Here is a 21,227-nt window from a genome sequence, read left to right on the forward strand (position 1 = left end):
TGTTCAGCACATTCAGAAAACATAAGGAGAAGTTTAATGCCATGGTGACACTTTGCAGATAATACAAAATTCCTCTGAATAGTCAAATCTTAAACTGACAATCGAGTTTCAGAAGACTCTTAGAGAAAGAGAACACTTTGCTGCCAGTTCAGTGAGCTGAATTGGCTTGCCGAGAGCGTGATGTGAGTGACTAAACTGCATATAGAAGGGGGAGAGAAAATTGTGCATCCAGGGATGTGGGGAAAGGATGGAGGGAAGGAAGAGCTGGATGACCTCTTTTGGTAGCAAGAAGCTGTTAGATTAGCTCAGCCATTTCATTTACTAGCACTTTTAAAGTGTCAGGGTGATAAAAGGACAAACATTTAAGATAGATACACGCAAGGTGGAAGGCAACCCTTACCATACGTATCCACTAGTAAAAAAGCAACTCCTCTCAAGAAAGAGGTCTCAGCTTTTTTGTTATAGCTCTTCAAAAAATACCAGGTCAGGAAGTTAAAAGAAACAAATGCAATGTTTGGAAATATTAAAGAGAGAGAGAGAGAGAGAGAGAAAGAGAAAACCACCACAGTGTTTAAATACAGCAAAGCCACATCTTGATTATCACATGTAGTTTTGGTCACTTCATCAGAAAAAGAATACAAATGGAAAAGATATAGAGACGGATGAAAGAAAAGATAGGGAATGGCTTCTGTACAAGAAGAGGTGCAGGCTGCGGTTCCACAGCAACCCGCGTACTCACTGCCGCAATCCTATTCGCCATCATGCGTTTCTTTGACCTTTCTCTGAGATGTTTCAGCACGATAGCCTGGCAGAAAATACACACTGGCACTTTCGGCCAGATTAGTGAGCTGCAATGGCTCAGCACGGTGTCCGTCGAGCGCCACAGCAAGCTCAAGGGGAAAGACAAGCCCCACAGCCCATGGAGGTGGAGCTGCAGCTTCCCAAGCAATTCCAGTCAGGTTCAACCTGCCGAAATTAGCAGGCTAGTGGACCTTGCTTCCCTCCTGGCTGCTCACTGCCACCTTTGAATGCCCTCTGCCTTTCCATGTCTGCACTGCTGTGCAGCAGCTCAGCTAGGGAACTGTTCTGAATTAAAACAAATCTCTTCTGCTGGGTTACTCCTAGCAGGTTCACTGCCCACACAAGGAAGGGGGCATGACAAGGGGATGGGAACAAGCAACAGGGACTGGTGAGACTGCTTCTGTAGAGGGCAATGCCAGCTCAAAATAGGAAGCTGTGGCCCAAATAGACCAGAGCTCTATAGCTTAGCCAAAGGGATGGCTCAGAAGGCGTATGACAAAGATCTATAAAACGGCATGGAGAAGGCAAATAGGGTATGATAACTCACTGCTTCCTAGAAGACAGAAATTCCGGATATCCTACAAAATTACTAGGCATTGAGTTTAAAACTGGCAGGAAAAAGTTCCTGTCTAGACTTAGCGCACGTTCTGGACCTCACTGCTACAACGTGGAGACCAGAAGTACAAGTAGTTCAAAATGACAAATTCGTGGATGAGTGGTACATTGTGGCATGACAGCAGACACCGTTTTTATCTGATGGCGCTCCTCCACTGCACTTCAGAAGCTGCATACAGAAAGAAAAGACCACTCCATACTGTTTCGTGTGCTCTTACGTCCCTTACCTAGCTGTCTGCCGTTGGCCATTGTCAAGCACAGAGTCACAGCCGAGGGACATTTGGTTTTGAACCAGGGGACTGCTTATGTTTTTATGTAATTTACATGAATTATACAGAATATAATACATAAAAAAAATCAGAATACTGAAAATATATTAGATAACTTTTTTTTTTTTTTAGACAAGCTATGCCATTACAGGTATCTCAAAGACCAGCTTTGGTATTGCCTGAGTTACCTGCCCCATTTACCTGTCTGCAGGGAGGTGGCTTTGAGCTGGCGGCAGTGACGAGCGCCAAGGCTGCTCGGGCCTTGGGCCCCTGCCGCTCTGGGGTACCGCTAGCAGGTTTCCGACCCGGGAGGTGTCCCGTGTCACCAGTGGGGTGGCCAAGGTGCCGAGCGGCACGCGACTTGCTGCTATAAGCCACATCCTTTCCCTGCCTGAGGCGCGCATCCTAAAACAACTACTGCCAACTGCAAATTCAGTTGGGAAGAAAACATACACGCGCCGGGGGGGGGGGGGGGGGGGGAGGCTCCGAGTCCTTTATTTTTAAACGCAAGCGAGCTTGGTGGGATGCCAGCTTGCAGAGCTGGCGGGGAGATGGGAAACGCCACCACGGCGGCCGCCGGGCTGACGGACCGGCCGCTCTCACCAGCTCCGCGCCCCGCGCCGGGCCAGCGCACAGGTGCGCGCCTCGGGGGCGGCGCGGGCTGAGGCGGCGCCGGGCCGCGGAGCCGCCTCAGCCCGCACCCAAGCCGCCGCCGCCGCCGTTGCGGGGGTGCCCGGCGGCAGGCCGGGGGCTTTGGGCCCGTGGCCCGCCGCTAGGTGTGTCCCTGTGCCGCGGCTCCCGCGGTGACTTCGTGAGTGATTGGGCGAGCTGAGCGAGCGGCTCCCCTGCTGGGCTCGCCGGGCTCCGCGCTCCTACAGTAGCTGCGCGCTCCCCGCCCGCGCCGCACCGCACCGCCCCGCTCCGTCAGGGCCCGGCCCCGGCCCCAGCCGCCGCCGCCGCCGCATCATGCCGCAGCCCGCGGCGCCCCTCGGGGCCGCCCTGCTGCTCGTCCTGCTGGCGGCGGACTCCTCGCAGAGTGAGTACTTGGCGGCGGGGGAGGGGGGGGGCAGCGCAGGGACCCCCCGCCGCCCCTGGCACACGCCCGCCCCGCCGAGCATCTCCCACCGCCTCGGCGCCGGCAAGGACGCGGTGGGCTGCGGGGGGGGGGGGCGGCGTGCGGCGCTGGGGAAGGTGCGGTATGTGTGTGTGTGGGAGGGGGGGGGGACACGCAGGGCTTCCCGGCTTGGTGGCGGTGCGCCTGGCCGGGGGGCGGGGGACCGCGGGGTCGCGGCATTGAGGGGCCGCGGCCACCCGCGGGCGGGAAGGGCAGGCGGGCGGCGCCCGCTCGGGGTGACCGTTGGCGCCCGCTCGGGGTGACCGTTGGCGCCCGCTCGGGGTGACCGTTGGCGTGCCGGGGGGGGGGAGGGGCGGGGGCGCGCCGCTGAGGTGCTCAGACGCGCCGCCGGGCTGCCCTGGGCTCGGCCGTTGACCGCTGCCTCCCCTTCCTCCTGCTCTCCTCCTCCTCCTCCTCCTCGCCCCCCTGGCCTGGCGGCTCAGCCGTGCTGCTGCGCGCCCCGGAGGCTGCCCAGTTCCTGCGGCAGAGGCAGCGCCGAGCCTACCAGATCTTCGAGGAGACCAAGCAAGGGCATCTGGAGAGGGAGTGCGTGGAGGAGCACTGCAGCAAGGAGGAAGCCCGGGAAGTGTTTGAAAACGACCCCGAGACGGTAAGGGGACGGAGCCGCCGCTCAGGTTTCGGGTTTATTGTGCTGCGCTGCCCTCCCTTCTTCCCTCCCTGCTCGCCAGATGCCTGCACAGCTGGGGAAGCTGTTTGGAGGAGGAGAAGGAGGGAGCGTTAGGTAAATAACTTGAAGCCACCAGCACTTAGCCTGAGCAAGGGCTGTGTCAGTGTTGTCCGGCTAAAAAACACTGCAGTGAGGATGGTGTGGGTAAACGGCCCTGCCTGATGGAGTGACTGTTGTCTCAAACAAATTGAAGTGCCCTGCTCTCCCATGGCATAAATCCATGAAGGGAGACCAGTGTGACATAATGTTGTGGCCTCTCCGTCTGGACACCTTTCTCTCCCTCTTTCCTTCACCCTGCCATCTCAAATGTATTTAAAATCCCTGTAATGCTGTCCCAAAGCAGTATGTCAGAATAGAAGTTCCTCAGCAGGAGTATGTCAGAAACATACTTTAATCCTTTCAGGTCGTATTCAGCTTGGTTAACATTTTGGAATCAATGTTTTAGTTTCAGGGCCTGTCACTTAGAAAAGAGGAAAGCACGTGTCTGGAATTACGGCCCTCCTGCATTTCTAGAAGTCTGTGTGGATTCACAGTTACAGCCTGCAGACTGCATAAAGAATTGACTTTCAGTCTTCTCATGGCTGACTTTCACTTCAATCTTCTATGTTTGGACAGTATGTGAATGTAGTTGTGTTGCTTTACTAACCTTGGCTTACTCTTCCAGTTACTTTGCACCTCCTCTGTGTGCTGCTTTGAATAGGCTCTTCTCATTACAGAGGTTATCTGGCAGTGAAATAACAGTGGGAAGTGGATACTCTGATGTTCCCATTGAAGCTTGATATTGCGCAGGGCACTCCTGTTAATTGTGTGATGCATTAGGGAGAAAAAAGGAGAGGGTGAGTGAGTGTGTATGTGTGTGTTTATGTGTGCATGTATATGTACATATACACACATAGACACGTGCACAAGAGGTGAGGGAGGGGCTCTCTTGAGATGTTTTATGTTTCAGTCAAACAAGTCTTGACATGTACTTTTGTTACTCAGCGTTGGATATACAGTGCAATAGATTGTTGTTACAAAGCAGTAGCATTAAGTACAGCAAATAAATTCTGATGCTGGCTTTTCTTTTTGACTATCCTTAATTCAGAGTTTGCCATGGAGCTCTTGCCCAGGCAGCGTTTAATAATACACATCTTGCATGCACATGCAGTCACGTCTGGTTACAGCAATGTATGTCAGTGCCCTGTACAACTGAGCTAATACAGAATATGGGTGATTGTAATGGGGTGACTCTGGCTGACACGCTTGTTTCCATACTCACACTGAATGACATATCTTTAAATTTGGTACAAATACTCATTATATAGTAGAGATGCAGGAAAAAATGCCAAATGTGATTTTGTAGCATTCTGGAAAAAAGATGACCCGAGGTCACCGGTTTTGCTAACTGGCTTCTGACCAAGAAAGTTGCCAGAGGTGAGTAATGTAGGATGCATGAATAGATCAGTTTAGAAGACGGTAGACTCTGTAAATGTGTGCATGACTTTTTAACAATATTTGGCACTTATTGTGTGCATTGGAAAAAATGTGTAGTTCTCTTACTGTAATGAAAATATTGAAATCATTTGGGTTTTGATCTTTTCATGTGCAATATAAATTCTATGAGATCCAGTCATATCATGTCACTAAAGTGTATTTTAAAGGACAAACCTTTTGTCATTGCAAAGGATTTAATTTTTTTGTGCATGCCCTTCATTGCTGCTGTTAGGTCTCTCTCTAGTTCTGAAATCCTCTGAAGGAACATCATTGAAGCTAGATCAACTTACAGTGTCTCTGCCCTCTTGCTTGTTTTATGTGTATTTTTATATCAAAATGCTGTGTTTTAAGACGCTTTGAGGTCTGCAGTGGCATAAGAGCCTACCTTCTGTCCTGAGGCACAAAACTCCAAAGGACTGTGAAAGTATTTGCTACGTGCTCCTTGCTGTTACTTTTCTCGAATTTTACTGGGAAGCAACTGTGGCATGGTACCTCTTATCAGGTGGATTTATGACCCTGCCCATCCCGCTTCAGATCAGTATGTGGCGTGAATGTCAGAGGTCATATACGTAGGTTGTTCTTACTGTATATATTAGAAGCCTTCAGTTCTTTGTAAGGTACAGATATCTACTTTTATGGCAGTATCTGTGGATTTAATGGACAGAGTAGTTTGCTCATCTAGCATTTTCATCTGACTTGATCTTTTCACATCTCCTTAATATGCACCTAAGGTAACTGAGGTGTTTCTTAAACACTAGGAAGTTATCACACTGTCATTTCACTGATGCTGGATTGTGCATTCTGTCCTGTTGACTGAAAGATGCTGGAAGCTAGCTGGGAGAGACTTGACTCAGGAAAGATGAAAACTATTGGAAAAACAAGGCCTAGCAGTTTGAGGAATTCCAATAACTGCAGTGATGCTTCAGCACATCCTCAGATTGCAGCTGGACTATGTTGGTAAAGTGAGGACTTTTATTAATTGGGGAAATGTACAGATTACTGTTGAAGTTTTACTGCAGTTTAGGAAGCCAGCAATTTTTATCTCTGCCTATTGGATATAGTCACAGAGATGAACTACTTTGGCCATATCAGAAAGAAACAACTATAGCACTTTTTGCCTTGCACTGAGCCCTAACCTCACGGTAGGCAAGCCACGAGGAACGCATCAGTGCAGCGCTAGTCTGTGCTGTCAGGTTTGTCCGTGTGTCTCCCAAGTTTTAAGCTTTAAAGCTCCAGTTGAGCATGAACATAGCCATTTGGATGTTTACTTCTTCTGTGCTGTGGGTGCAATGTTCTTGCAGCCTAGACAGTTGAAGGTTAGTTTAAGATTAGTTAATAGGTTGCTGCTTCTCTGTTAGACCTCAAGAAAGGCTTGTGATGTGAACACAAAAGCTGTCTCTCTTCCTTGCCCTGTCTCCAGCAGATGATCTACTGAAATGTATGAGTCTTCCTTAGAAACCTTGCTGTTCTTAATTCTCCTGTGATTGTAAGAAGAGAATTTCAAGGCCTAACCCAGACTGTGACCTAAAGGTGTGATACTGAATTACATCATTAACCAGTTCAATCGGGCAGGTCCAGAAGTTTAGGTAAGGTGAAGCAAGGCTGTACCATAACTTGTGTGATGCTGGCCAGGTAAAACCGTAGCTTGATCCAGTCAATTAAAACATCTAGCCAAGAATAATGTTTTATGGAAAGGTACCTCTGACAGGCCACTAAATGGGAACGAAATGTCAGGTACCTCTAAAAAAACCCCCGGTTTTCTGTGTCAGCCTTCCATTGTTTCAGTGATCAGCTTTTCAAAGAAACATCTGCAAGCAGTCAGCAGAAGATACACATTCTCTGAAACCTGAGTGTGGGTGTTGCCACATGTGTGATTACTTGCATCAAGTGCTAATAATAGGGTACTAGGTGGGGCTAAATAGCCATTCATTTGCAGGCCAGTGCAGCTTTTGTCTTTTATGTTACAGAAAATATCAGCTAGCCCAGATTGCAGGAAGGAAGATCAATTGAAATATTTTCAGATTGAGTTTTGTTGTGCTTCCTAAGAAAAGAAAAACAGCAAAAAAAAAAAAACAAGCCAGCCTGTGCTATTTGTATGACTATACATGGTAAAAACAAGCGCAAGCCTAGGCTAATGAGTCTTGCAGCCTATCTTTTCCATGAAGTTGCTTATAACTTCCTTAGATACTGTTGCAGAATTTGGGATGGTTCCTGTATTATAATTTCATTTATGCTACAAGTACCACACAGAACAATGAATGATGGGGGACAGGGGAAATAAGGATGGAAAGCATATTCATGGGAGATATTCTAAATAAAATTTATTTAAAAAGACAAGTCAGGTGTGATAGATGGGGTGAAGTTGCAAAATATCTTAGCTATAAGATAGGAATGTTATCTTTTTTAAAATGTTGATGAGACCTTATAAAAGGCAGTACTGCACAAATATTTGAGTTTGTTATGCAGTCAGGGTATTATAGCTTGTTAAGTGACTGATAAAGTGGTCTGGAATTTGGTTGACCTGCTCTAAATATGTGGTTATCCAAGCATGTAAAATGAAGGGCAGAAGGGAAAGTAGTTAAGTGGTGTCCTTGGAAACACTGAATTTCACTTAAAAATAAACATAACAAAAAAGTCTCCTTGTACAAGGCGTTTCTCTATGTTAGAGGGCTCAGCATAGTAAAGGTATTTGAATGTAACCTCTTGTTCTCATCTTTTGGTGCTACTGCTTGTTGGTACAGTAGCTGCTTGTCACTGCTCATCATGTTTGCTGTTGTTACTGTTGGAAAAATGCTAGTCATTCTGCAGTGCACCTTTGAAACCACCCTGCTGAAGTTCTTTGAAAGCTATTAGGCCATGCCAAAAATGCTGAAGCACGTCAGCTTACACCAGCTGAAGGGCTAACCATCTTTATTTATTATTTATGGACTTGTCCCGCAAGAGTGTATCATGGAAAGCTAGTCATTCATATACGTACAGGATTAGCATCTGATTCACAGGTATACACCTGATAAGTTCTGTTACTTTTTTGAGGGACTTGCATCCAAGCTGCTATTTACCTTTTGTTAGAGATGCAGAAAGCTGACCTAGAATCCCAGAATAACTTGGGCTGGAAGAGACTCAGGTGGTCTGTAGTCCAACGTCTTGCTCATAGCAGGGCCAACAGTGAGACGAGATTAGGCTACTCAGGGCTTTATGCAGTCAGATCTTGAAAATTATTGGTACTAACAACATCCAGCAATGTCAGTGTTCTTTCTTCTAGCCGGAGTTTATCAAGAATCTCTGAAATGTAGCTGAAGCAATGTGTAGGGAACAATAATGGTCAGTTTGATTGGTTTTTGTAGTGTTACCGGCTCATTGTTTTTATTTCTTTATGTGTTCATTACACGACACGTTCTTGATAGCACACAGATAAGCTGCATATGTAGATCAGCATCATCCAAACCTTACTCCATTCTTTTGGGAAGAGTGCTTGGCAGACACTATTTAGGTTATATTTCTAAGAATAGTGATGTAGATACGTATTTGTAAATACAAGAAACAGTAGCATGAAGGCATGTAGGCGGAGGAGAGGAAGGGAGGTAAGTGGGAAGTTGAGAAGTGTAATATTTGAGTAATGTAGTGAACGTAGTGTAGTCTATACATGCATAACACTGTTACCATCTTTCAGTTCAGGTGTCATCATCCCAGTACAGAATATGTCTATCTACCAGGAAAAAATCTTGTTATATTTGCTGTGAAAAGTCTTCTCAGGGTATCCATTTGTCATGGCATTTTGGCAGAGTATTGAGGAAGGGCTATATTTATAGTTGTTATATCTCTTCTAGTTGGTGCAGAATTTATCCAAGAGAGGGAGAGAGTTTTTGGAGAACTCTGTGCTGATGCTTTGACCTGCTTGGACACAGTATATGAAAAAAACGGATTCCCAGGCACAGTGAGACCTGCTTAGTAGATTTTAAGAAAGGAAATCTGGGGAAATTGAGATTTTTGTCCAGAAGTGGCTTGAAGGGGAAAAGAAAGAACTAGAAAAGGTTGACTATCCAGATACACGCCACAGTGGCATCCCAGTTCTGTGTTGAAAGGAGATCTGGTTGTGCACTAGATTCTCCCTTCCTTAACTCCACTTTTCCCCTAGTTTTTTATAAAGGAAATGCAGGCTGGGAATGAGTCATGCCAAACTCCAGTGGGTCCACCTGATCTGGAAGACGAACAAAATGGGTCTGTGGGGCTGGATGCATCTATGTACTTGGCGGTATGATCACAGCCTTTGCTCGTGCTTGTGGATTTCAGTAGCAGGAGAGCAACAAAAATACTACCTGCCTTAGAAGGCAAGTCCTACATTTATTAGCTAAATGCTACATTATCAAAAGTTATTGAAAAGGATGAGCAAAGTTTGCTGCTGGTAGAAGCAGACACAGCTCCATCAACTCTACTGGACTCATGCCCACTTGATCTTTATCTGTTTTCACGTCTGTGAATTTAGCTCAGCAGTTAAGAATAGAGCTGGAAATAATGAAACACCACATCATGAAAATACAACACACTACCCTTCCTGTGGGGTAGGAGGGAGGGAACATGAGAAGACAAAAGTGGCTAATGTTATATTGAGGGGCTGTTCAAAGAAAGGATGGAAAAAATGGTGAATTGAAGCAGGGGGATTATACAGTTTTGGGTCAAGGAAGAAGATAATGGAAAAAGCAGAATAAGTTAGGGTAAGTCAGAATTTTTAGAGGAATACAGTAGGTTTTAATAAATATGTGAGAGAGAGAAAAAAAGCCAATAAAAAAAAAAGAAAACGAGTTTTGTGGTTATGGGCTCATTTTGTTTTCTTTTAAAATTAAAAAAAGGGGGGGGGGGGGACAGCCTGTTGGGAATTAATACAGACTTTGTTATTACAGCTGCTTGAGAATCAGGTAAGGGAAACACTGAATCTGTATTAATTGGCAGTTGTGGTTCCTGCGCACGCCAAGCTCTTAAATGAACTTAATGGATTACAAGCAATTACTTTTAAGTAGGTCTGAAGAACAAGGGTGGAACCCGCATCAGAGTTTTGGAAGAAACCGAGAAGGGACCTAATGAGGAAAGTACAGACAGCGCTGCTGCTCTGGGGATTGTGGGACACAAAACTGGGCTATGAAGAGGCAAAAATGATGAGGCAGGACAACTACAAAAGAAGCCGAAAAATGTTCGTTATCTCTTACTTCAGTTCCTAGTGAAGTAGTTCAGTGAGTGCTAAATGACCAAAACCGTGGCAATTTGAAAACGGAAGCAGTGGAAAGAGCGGAAAGAGCTTCTTCCAATTTATTTCTCCACTCATGTTATTTCTCTGGCTTTGCTTTCACATTTGGGAGCTGGGTTATCTAGCTGGTTTAAGCAAACCCCGGACTTCTTCTTTTCACTCTCTTGGCACAGCAGTTTGTGCAAACCACGTGGACTTACTTAAGGAACTGGTCTGAAGGAAAAGTAACCCAACGAGAAAAGTGATTGTTCTGCAGCTGGATGAGTTCGGCAGTCCAGTTCGCCAACCAACTTTACAAAGGGTTTGCCAGCACAGCGGAAAGGAAGGGGTATGGATGGGGTGCAAAGGCCGGGTGCAAAGGGAGAAGCAAAAAGCGTTGTCACAGCCCAGGCTGCTGAAGAAATAAATGAAGAAGCCGGCCTTGGAGAATCTGACTGGAGCTTCTGAGCAGGTCTCCCTTCCATATTTCTACCCTCATCACTATTTTGTTATGACTTGCGGTTCTAGACGCTCTAAACACAGGCAGTATGCGTGTCGGGAACTTTCCTTTTTTATTGCTGTTTCAAATGTTTTTCCTCTTCCATTCACTATCAGCAGTGGAAAACAGTGGAAGAGTAAAGTCGGGAAGTAAGGATGAGACTCAGGAAGGGGGGGCAAGTGTTGGTGTTGTCCTCACTATGCATCATTTTGTGCTGCCCGTCAGGACAGACGGGGCATAAATGAGATAACAGGAGAATCATCGTGGCACTGCACAAAATCACATGCATCTGGGGAGCTACCACATTTGGCTCACTTCTGGAAAAACGAGTCCTAGTTCAATTCCAGAAAACGTTCAGGATAGGAACAGAAAAGCAAAAGTTACTTTCTTACTAAAACAGTGAGTGGACCAGAGGTTTGAGATCAGATTCTGTCACAAGGACCTAGTGCTGTCTCAGATATCACTGCCCTGTTCCTCTCTTACCTATGTACCTTGAAGCAAAATCTAGCAGTGTCTTCAAGTGGCTGAATATTGTGCCTATGAATCCTTTTTAAGAAAGTCTGCGCATAAGCAAAACCTTTAGAAAGAATTTACAAATTATCAAGGGAAAGATAAAATCTTTCTTCACCTAGGTGGATAAAATCTTATCCTAGAAAGATCACAAAGATTTAAATTACATTAGATGGGATATACAGTCTGTTTAAGTATGGCCTAAATAAGTGCAAAAAGTAATGACGCAATGTATGAGATTGGAGGAAGACAGCCTTTTATACCTAGCATAACTAGGTGTATTTCAGATAGTTTTACTGAATTTACTTAAAATTTCTCAGCAAGCGTTAGTTTAACTACACTTGCAGTCTTGTAGCTATTGCAACCAATAAGGAGACAAGCAAGCAACATTAAGTGAAGATAAGACATCAAATTGGGATCCTCTTTTCAAAATGCAGATGAAAATGCAGGAGGAAAAGTAGCCTTTAAAATCTTGACACAATGGAAGAAACCTTAAGGCACTTGTAAATGGCTTGGATTAAGCATAATTTAAAAGCATGCAACCAACTCATTGGAATTACCCTACAAGTGATTTTTGTTGGAATATTTGTGCACAGCATCAGTTACATCCATTTCACATTGTTATTGTCCAGTGAGGTCCTGCCTTGGACAGTGTGAAATGGATACTCCGCAAACAGACACAAAGCCCATATACTGTGGAAAACAACAATAACTTTGGTGGTAGCAGATGAGACGTTAGTGCTGCTGTTGGATATTGACATGGCCTGCTCAGTTATCAAAAGCCCCAGTTACCAAATTATGGGGAGAAATTCTGTTTGCTCTTCGCATGCGAGTGCACGTTGCCCCTAAACAAAACAGGAAGCAAATGAAGTTGGCAGTGTAGAAATCCTCACTACGAGAAGGGAAGCTTGTGCAAGGAGCTTGGCATTGCATTGAGCTGAACTTCTCGGAAGATAGGTTTAAAATTCTGAATTGTAGGACTATTTAAGAATGTTGTATGGGAGGAAGGCTTAATCATTCAGCATGAGAATGCATGAAAAGCCTAGGGCCAAGTTTAAAAAAAAAAGAAGGACAGAAAGCTCTTGAGCCTGAATGAGACTTGCATTCCCAAAGCGTAACAGTTAAACAACTGCTGGGATAAGTGCAAACCCAAGTCAAATAGTAAGTTATAGCTAGTTAAGATCGGCAGTAGCCATTTCTTTGCAAGGATAAGGCAGGCCTGCAGTGTGGAAACATGAAGAGTATTTGTAAACAACGTCATGCCATGCCTGAAACAAACGCTCAGTCCCTAAGGAAAGAGGAAAAGGCAGAGCCATTGTGTAGCATCATGTGGGAGTTGTCACTGCACAGTAAACGTTAACAAATTGACATATTCGTCAATTATGAGTTACTCTGCAGATGCTGTGGGTCTACGGAAGCAGCAATTGTGCTGAAGGCAAATGAAATTTTTAGTAGTAGGGAAAGCCCTGTGTTCCGACAGAAGCTTTGTTTTTCTGTATTTTATTTCCAGAGGAAACTGTTTTATTTCTAAAGTGGAGCTGCAAAGGCAAAGTTAGTTGGACTTGTGCCCTTTTATACTTCTCCATAGTGTCTGAACAAGGCCTGAAAGCGTGTGATGTGGTGAGGTGTTTGTTGGTTTTGTTTTTGTAATAGTAGCACCTTGGATGTTGTCAAAGACTGAATAGCCTCTCTGCACTAAGAAAATACTTTTTAGAAATTAGTGTTTCTAATACAAGTCTGTTAGATGCTCCAGTGTTAGCAGTATTGCAGCCCTTGCTGAAGTTACGTTCTTTATCAGCTGTCACTACAGCTCAGACATGATTATTCATTAGATTCAGTGCTGATCTGGATTACCTGACCTGGTACTTGTCAAGCAAAACAAACAGAAGCAGTTGGCAGACCCTTTTGGCTGAAGTTTCTAGTGTTGCCAATCACTTTAAGCAACAGTGAGAACATTTTCCTGGTGTAGACAGGGTCTTAGTTATGTTTTCACAAGGGCTATTTATATACAGTGACTCATGTAAGGATTCTGCTTTGGTGTTCTTCCATCTTCTCCGAAAATGTGGCAGAACAAATGCATACCCAGTATAATTTCACTAATTTGTGGATTGTACCACTGAGGGCGAGCTTCGCCACAGAGTTCGGAATAGATTGCGAGCATAGTTACGTGATAGGTTTCTTTTGGCAGGGAAGCTGGTTTAAATGCTTCTGGCCCTTCAACTCTACAGCCCTGCCGTGCGTTCTTACCTTCATGTTACCGCTCTCCTCCGTTGGGTCAATACAGGGTATCATGGGGTGCCACCAAAGAAATTATTCTTAACTGGCTTACTGAGCCATTCATGTCTGAAAGAAAAAACAAATCCTAAACCCAACAGCCTGGGGGATTGTTTTTTGTTTGTATGTTTTCTTTTGTTTTTTAGGACACTTTTAAACTTAATCTCTCTCTTCCTTTTAAATATCCACAAGAAATTCCATAATGACTGTGTTATAAGGGATAGGAATGATCTAGGGGGAAGAGGAACTTCCTAACCCCCTGAAAAAGTGTTTTGTGTCACTCTGTCTGAGATAAAAGCAAGTACTCTTAGATCTCGCTCTGTTGAATGCTGGAAACCCAGTAATTGTATTTAATGCATCACGACTCACCTAGCATGTGTATCTGCATGGAAGGGATGGCAGTTGTAACGCCTTAAATCTTCTCTGTTAAAAGGACAGCTCCTGAACAGCAAAGAAAAGGTCTCTTGAACTGAGCTGAAATAAGCAAGCAAGGGCCTGTCTGGAGGGACTGGTCTCATGCCTATTTTCCACTTCACTGGAAGGGTGGATACAAGGCACTTCCTGGTCTCTCCCTATTTGTCCTTCTCTTCCCAAGTTCTCCACTGAGTTGTACTTCTGATGGCATTTGCCACATTGTATGTAACTTAAAGTACATGCAGGTCTATGGTCTCCAGGTTTCCTAATGCCAGTCCTTTGATAATTGAGGCTTCTGACATCACGCAGTCATACTGGTTGACAAGTGGGGACCAGACACAGAGAAAGCGTACTGGGTCACAGGGAGCAAGGATGGAAATGTGTTAAGGTTGTTTTGATAGGAGCGGACACAGAGGTTGGAATTGTCCAAATTGGTTCTCTTGAAGGCTTGAGTTCTGCTTTCTGGTGGAGGTTGGAGCTCCTGTCAGATCTAGGCCACAGCATATTTGTCCTCCTCTCATTTGCTCTAAGATGTTATTGCTGGATGGAATGATTGTAAAGCTTGGTGAGAGCAGTGTCTGCAAGAGCCTATCTAGAAGATGTTTATGTCCAATTCATTTACAGCTTTTTATGAAAAAAGCAAGTTTCTTGTACTTTTATTTCCAGCAGTAATTATGATAGCAAATCCAAAGGGGAAAGGTTCACAATATTTCAATGTCAACATCTTTCACCAGAGGTCATGCTGAAAACTGACATATATATAACTATGTCTATAACTATATCTATAACTCTATGGTGACTTTTGCTACCATAGTGTTCACAGTAAAATAACATCTTGCCTTTTGATCCTGTGAATACTGAGTGGCCTTCTGGATGGTGAGGTGTTTGGTGAGCCTGAAGTCTAAGGGGGCTAGGTGAGAAATGAGCCAAATAGTAACAGTGAATATTTTGCCATGCTTTTTGATGTTCTGGCTTTCTTGTTAGCAACCCTCAAAGCATTTCTGTTGGCATTTTTGTTGGATCCTGAAAATGAGATGGCAGATTTCTGAGGGAAGGGAGGTAAGTCTGAGACTTTTAACAGGGACCTGATCCTGTATAGGGCTGAGGTTTCATCTTCCTCAAGATGTAGGTGTCATTAAGACTTAGTAATGCACAGAAATCTGTGAAAAGGCATTGTAGGGTTGAGTGCTCATACTGGAAATAAGACATGTCTGGATATCTTTCTGTGCAGGCTAGGTGTAACTTGAATTTCTAACTGGGCAAACTTCTGATCAGTGTTTTTTGAAAAGTGGCTGCTACTTTGACTTTAAACAAGTTCCTTTTCTCAAAAAAACCCCAGAGATTATTCGTTCTTCATTCTTGATTAATCTTTTTGGCTGAATGGAAATATGTTACTATTATAGCTCTAGAAGCCTATTGTAATGTAAATTGGTAGGTGAGAAAAGTGAAAAGTTAATCCTACAACAGTGAGTAATGTTAGAACTTGTGATTACCTTATTTTGTTTTAAAATAGATTTATCAGCAGGTCCTGCAGACTTGGAGAAGTGTTACTGATCAGGAAGGAATTTTGCGTAACATAAGCAAATGAGGAAGACAGGGAAAGAAGAGTTAAATTTACATCAATAGTCTCTTGTTTAGATTGCTCAGTTACCTGCCTCATGAAATGAGGTTCATGGTGGTACAGTGTGTTGGAGTTTCACACTCCTGCTCTTTGAGCAAGTCAAGAGTAACAGCAGAGGCACTATGGATGTTCTGTTCGCTGACTCTGTAAACTGGCATTATAATTGTTATACCCTGAGTTTGTGTTTGGAAGGCTGTTTTTGCATGGAACTAAAATAACTAGCTACCTTAATTGTTCATTTAAAAATAAAGTTATACAATTTTTCAAGCGCTCAGCTCATTCATGACAGGTAAAAGAGAAAATGGAGTTTTATGTCTTTGCCGTCATCGACTTTGAGCAATTAGGCTGGCAGCCACGTACATAAAAGCTTCTATTGCTTGTCCTTTGAGCACAGGAAAAGTTGTTTTTGCCAGTGTTTGCATTAGCCTAGTGTTAGTAGTTAAATCATCTGCACGTTTTTGTGACATATATTGAATAAAGGGGAAATCATGAAAAAAACCTTTGGAATATTTCGTCACATGCAGCTATCTTTTTCATCTTAAGTGCTGGCTGAGTTTCAGACTGTGGTTATAGCACAGCTGGGCACTCATTTGAGTACTTAGACTATTTAGATTTACTTTTATTTTGATACTTTTTTTTTCTTGCCTTGTCCTTTCCAAAGCTAGAACTTTAAAAGTGGAGGAGGACCTTAGCAAGTTCTTTGCTCCTCACTCAGTTGTTAACCCAAAAAGGCATGGCAGAGCTCAACCCCAAAAGATACTAAGCCAATTGCCCTCTTGTCAGAACTGAAAATGTGATTAAGTGTAAGCTACATCTTCATCTTCTTTTTATTGAAGCTCTCATGATTTATGCTGAATATTTACATGGTGAATTTCAGTAACTGGAGCATATTTGCCAAAAGCAATTGATTTTTTTCTGGAGGATGACAGCAATGCAAAACTATTTTAGATTGTATGACCTTGTCAGCCAGTTGATTGCGTTAGACAGACCAGGGCAAATTGAACCACACTGTGTGCTTGTCTGTGTGATACGCACATGTCTATATCAAACGTGATCTTATTCACACATTTGACATAAGACAAGAAAATAGTTTCTAATCTTGTACATTGTACAGCCCAAATTAATTTTGTGGAAGACAGGATATTTACCAACCCAATCTCATTTCAAATATGCTATTATGTAGAAATTGCTCACATTTTGTGAAAGAGAATTATAGTACGCATAAACTTTCACAGGTAGCCGAGAAATGGTTTAATTTAACCAAAAAAATAGGTGCTGATACAATCCACTAGTTTTCCCTCACTGCACACCCTGATTATAGTTTTTACAGCGCTTGAACTAGCGACTTACACGTAATGAAGGTAAATATGATGTGAAATTGGAAATAAATATTTTATTCCTGGCCTTGAATTACTGTGTGTGGTTTTTTTTTTTTTTTTTTTTTTTTAGGAGTGTGGTTTAATGGTCAGTTTAGGCCAGTCTCCAACCCTTCCGTGCATTTTCCTCACCTTTCTCTATGTTGGTGCAAGCAACATGCAGCTGTCAAGATCTCACCTAGTTGAAGATTTTTCTAATGTGGAAGGTTAGATCCACATCATACCAGCAAACTGTTGGTCTCACCATAGGGCTATATTGTGTTGACACAAGACAGGGAACAGTAATCAGTGACTGTGGACCATGAGAAGGGTGGGAATGCCTTTTCAGTTCAGTTTTAGATCAACAGAAGTTGTTTGTGAAACTGCACTCTTAATCTTTCTCAGGCAATCTTTGCTCATACAAAACTGTTTTAAGATATGGTTAGACCTTTATGAAACAAGCAGCTATGATGATCTCTGCTTTCCCCTCATTTGCAAGCTCTCAATAGTCTCTTCTTTGGGTAGACAGTGTTCATGATGTGATGCAGTGGGCAGTACGGCAATAAGTACTGTGAGAGTTGTAGTGTGCTGCTTGTTACCAACGCAGAAAGTCACCTACTAGTTTCGTGGTTATGGTGCTGCCAGTGTTCTGCATCAGTAGAAGGACTCCAAGGAGGCACTGGGTGACTAAATGATTCTGTACTTTCCCTCTGTTTTTTTGTCCCTAAATTGCTCTTCCTCTACCTCATGCAGTAATCAGGACCTTTACCTCTTGGGTAGCGGGTAAGTGGCTTCACGCTTAGTCGCTGTCAGTGCCACTTAACAGATCAGCTGTCCAAAAAAATGCATTTTGAGTTTGGAGCAAAAGTTTCTTTCCTCTCTCATGAGACCAAATGCATCTACAATACTTGTGTCTCTTCCAGCTCTGAATAAAAGCAATTAAGATTTTGTGTTTGAATCTTGTTACACAGCCACCGTGGAGGACCACGAAACTAACAACAGCTGTTAAATATTGATAGAATAACAACAGAAACAAGTATTATTCCAATAAATCTTTGTATTTTCTTTCTCCTACAGGAATATTTTTACCCGAAATACTTGGGTGAGTTGCAGCTCTTACTTTCCCTTTGTGGCAGTGCTGGTATGTGGTGCCTAGTACTGGAGCTTGTTACAGATAAAGTCTCTTCTGAGGAATGTGAGGGAGATCTAATTGCAATAAATATGCATTTCTAACTTCTAAAATAGACTGTATGTTCCTTACATGATTTCGAGGTGTGGGGGTTTTTTTGTTTTTTTTTTTTTTTTTTACTTACGTAGAGATTTTCACACAGAGATTTGTTACGTTTTCTGCATGTTAAAACATGTATTAATGTTGCACTTACATCTGTAGCTTGCAGCATTTGTGGACAATATGAAGTCTTCTCCCTTTTTCCCTTTGTAATCAGCTGAGCTATTGACTAATCTCCTTATTAAAAAAAATGCTTTTACTGATGATTGATCCATTGGCTTATTGTATTGACTGTATCACTGTCATGCCACCATATTGTTTTCTGTTTGTGCTTAATATGTAGTACTTAAGATCTCAAATGTCAACAATTTTAGAAAACTCCATGCGCTCTTTAGATTGAAAAGAGATTGTTACTCTTTTGTAGGTCAAATGTGAGTAGCTACTAACAGGCTTTTAGAATCATAGTAGCATCTGGTAAAATGATTGTGTTCTTTGGATGGCTTATAATTCTACTGTATGTCAGAGCTAAAACTTTATATGAGCTGATGCATTTTAAGGCATCTGGGAGACTATAAATATTGCAGAGGTTTTGCACACAGTCTCCAAAACTTTGCTTAATGAAACATCACCAGGCCAGATATCAGTGTATATCCTTTAAACAGCTGCCATGTAATCATTATAATAATAATAATCTCATTTTCTGTTCTTCAGCTTGTATTCAGAAGTATGGGTCGCTGCGTTCAAGAAGGACAGATTTCCTTACATGCGTTCATAGTAAGCATTTTTTTTTTTTTTTGTATATTGTAGAATGACTGATACATTTAACTGTCTGAAGTGGTGGAACCACCTCAGTCATCTCCAGTTTTGATAGTATTTTAGTACTGTCCTTCCTGTTCTCTGGGCTTGCGACTCCATGTTACTTCTCCTACCTAATTGAGCAACATAGCAAGATTTTGTCTCTTTTAGAACATATTGTCATCTGTCTGTCTTCTTTCAGTGATTTGGTATTTCAGGATGTGAGGCATTTCTTTCTAGTTTCCCAAGGTCTGAATGATCTAAGAAGCAAGAGGGACAAGGAATAAGGTTTACCAAAAGGTTATACACTATGCTTGGCCGTTCGTTTTCTTTTTTCTTGAATGCTAACTTCAGCTTGCCTCGTTAAGTATAACCTTAAAAAAAGCTCATAGTCATACTGAGGTTTATGCTGAACTTTGACAGCTTTCTGTAAGTAGGTCAGGTTCACCCATCATCTGATTGTGGTTTCAATATTACCATCTTTAAAAATTCAGCTTATAACCACTTTGGAAGTTAGTGTGATGTCTGTGTAGAAGGGGGAGGGGTATTTGTTCATCACTAACACTAAGGATCAGAATTTAATTAGCTCTTCTACTACATTTCCAATTCCCTCTTGAAGCTTAGCAGTGCTAAAGATAAAAAGCTGCATAAACGTTTCTGTCATTAAAGATGCTAAATGTGTTCTGGGAGAACATCAGTTAAAATTGGGGAAAAAATCACATGTATATGTATTCATTTTCATTTTTACCCCTCTGGTTCAGTATCTTACCATGATCAAGTTTGATTAGTCATGTGTTCACACCAGTGCTACCAAAGCAGGATGAGGATTTAGTCATGCTTTCATATTTAAACTAGCTTACAGCAACCTTTTTGAAGAGTGAATTCCAAGGTTAATAGGTAGAATGTCAAGACTTGCCTTCATAATGCAGCATATCACTTACAGATGTTAGAGTCCTCTGAACTGGGAGTTCTCAGACCTGTAGTACAGGAGTACACGTGTCAGCTGTGGTATGCAAGCTACTTCAAAGTGGGAAGTGAGGCCGAATGCTTCCTTTTGCTTGTGTGTGTGGCACGGCAGAGAGGTAGGAGTTGCTGCTGAAAAATGGTGAAATCAGCTGGAAACACTTGCTCCGAATAGCTATTCAGTATTTTGGAAATGCAAGTCTAATGGGTAAGGGTGTTCTCTGTGTACTGAAGAAATAAAAACCGAATATTAGTTTTTAGGGATATGGCCCATTGCAGATGCAGTGGTTTGGCAATAAAATGATTTTATTTCCTCCCATTAAAATCAGATAATGTTTTTAAATAGCTGATTTTTGGCTAGCTGTTGTTAGTTCACAGGAGAAGTAAAGGAGAAGGCGCTCGAAAGAATTTCAGACTTTGTGCTTAACTGATTCCAAGGTGTCTCTTAATTTTTCACAGATGCTGCCAAAAGGCTATGTAGCCCTGTGGGGTTGTGCCTGCAAGACTCATTTAAATTTTATGTTTCTTAAGAGTCTCCTTCTCCTCTCAAAACAAGGTAGTAGAAGGCTTTCTTAATCTGGCACACAAAGACATAGCAGAATCCAAGGGCTGGAGGGTGATATTAGCCAAGTTTATACTGGAAATAAGGTACAAATTTTAACCATGACGTTGATCGGACAGTTTAGTGAGCAATTTGAGAATTCTCCATTTCATAAGGTCTTTAAATCAGGATTGCATATGGGATTCAGCTCCAGATTCAGACAGCTAGATGCAAGTGCCTACGTGAGAAGCAGATCCCATTCCAGTCAATGGAGAGCTAGTTCTGGAGTGATTCAGTTGATCAAGCGTGTATCTGTCTGCTCTAGGGAGAGCTGAATTGCCTTATGGACCCTATTTATTGTACTGACTAGATCTCCACTGACTGCAGTGAGAATTTAGACACCTGCTTTATACATCGTCCCTATGTTTTAGTCTGCAAATTTGGATCTTTTTCTAAAAGAGATGCTGTGGGCCAGCTAGGAGTTAGGGATTTGGTTCTGAAAGAGCTTGGTAAATTCTACAGGATTTTTTTGGAAATAAGATTGCATGTGGCCTTGGCCTTAAAAACCACAGTAGGCATCTTCTTATGTTGTGTGTCTGTTTTTTTAATAGTGAGTCTTCACAATCGAGTGCTTTCCCAGTGAAGTTTTAATTTGCCCTGTTCATGAATTTCAAAAAATAAGTTCACAATACAGAGTAATTACCTGGAAGCGGCTACTCAGAAGCTACTCAGGTGAAATCTTGTTTCCATACGGACTTCAAAATGGAGCTGAGGATAGTTCCATTCCTTTGTCTGTGTTTATGAGCTATATCCATGCATGTCACATTTTTTATTACTTCTAATGCC

At 42.9% G+C, this 21,227-nt stretch overlaps 1 protein-coding gene across 1 annotated transcript in view; it reads left to right on the plus strand.

Annotated features, from left to right (window-relative positions):
- The first annotated feature begins 2,487 nt into the window (after window positions 1-2,487).
- Window positions 2,488-21,227, plus strand: part of GAS6 (growth arrest specific 6) — a 44,615-nt gene continuing 25,875 nt past the window's right edge. Inside the window, exons 1-4 of the mRNA XM_068926097.1 lie at window positions 2,488-2,721; window positions 3,243-3,409; window positions 17,932-17,956; window positions 18,794-18,856. Of these exons, the coding sequence (XP_068782198.1) occupies window positions 2,652-2,721; window positions 3,243-3,409; window positions 17,932-17,956; window positions 18,794-18,856 (325 nt within the window). The 5' untranslated portion in view covers window positions 2,488-2,651. The remainder of the gene's footprint in view (window positions 2,722-3,242; window positions 3,410-17,931; window positions 17,957-18,793; window positions 18,857-21,227) is intronic.

Source organism: Struthio camelus, chromosome 1, assembly GCF_040807025.1.
Source record: "Struthio camelus isolate bStrCam1 chromosome 1, bStrCam1.hap1, whole genome shotgun sequence".
Classification (NCBI taxonomy): Eukaryota; Metazoa; Chordata; class Aves; order Struthioniformes; family Struthionidae; genus Struthio; species Struthio camelus.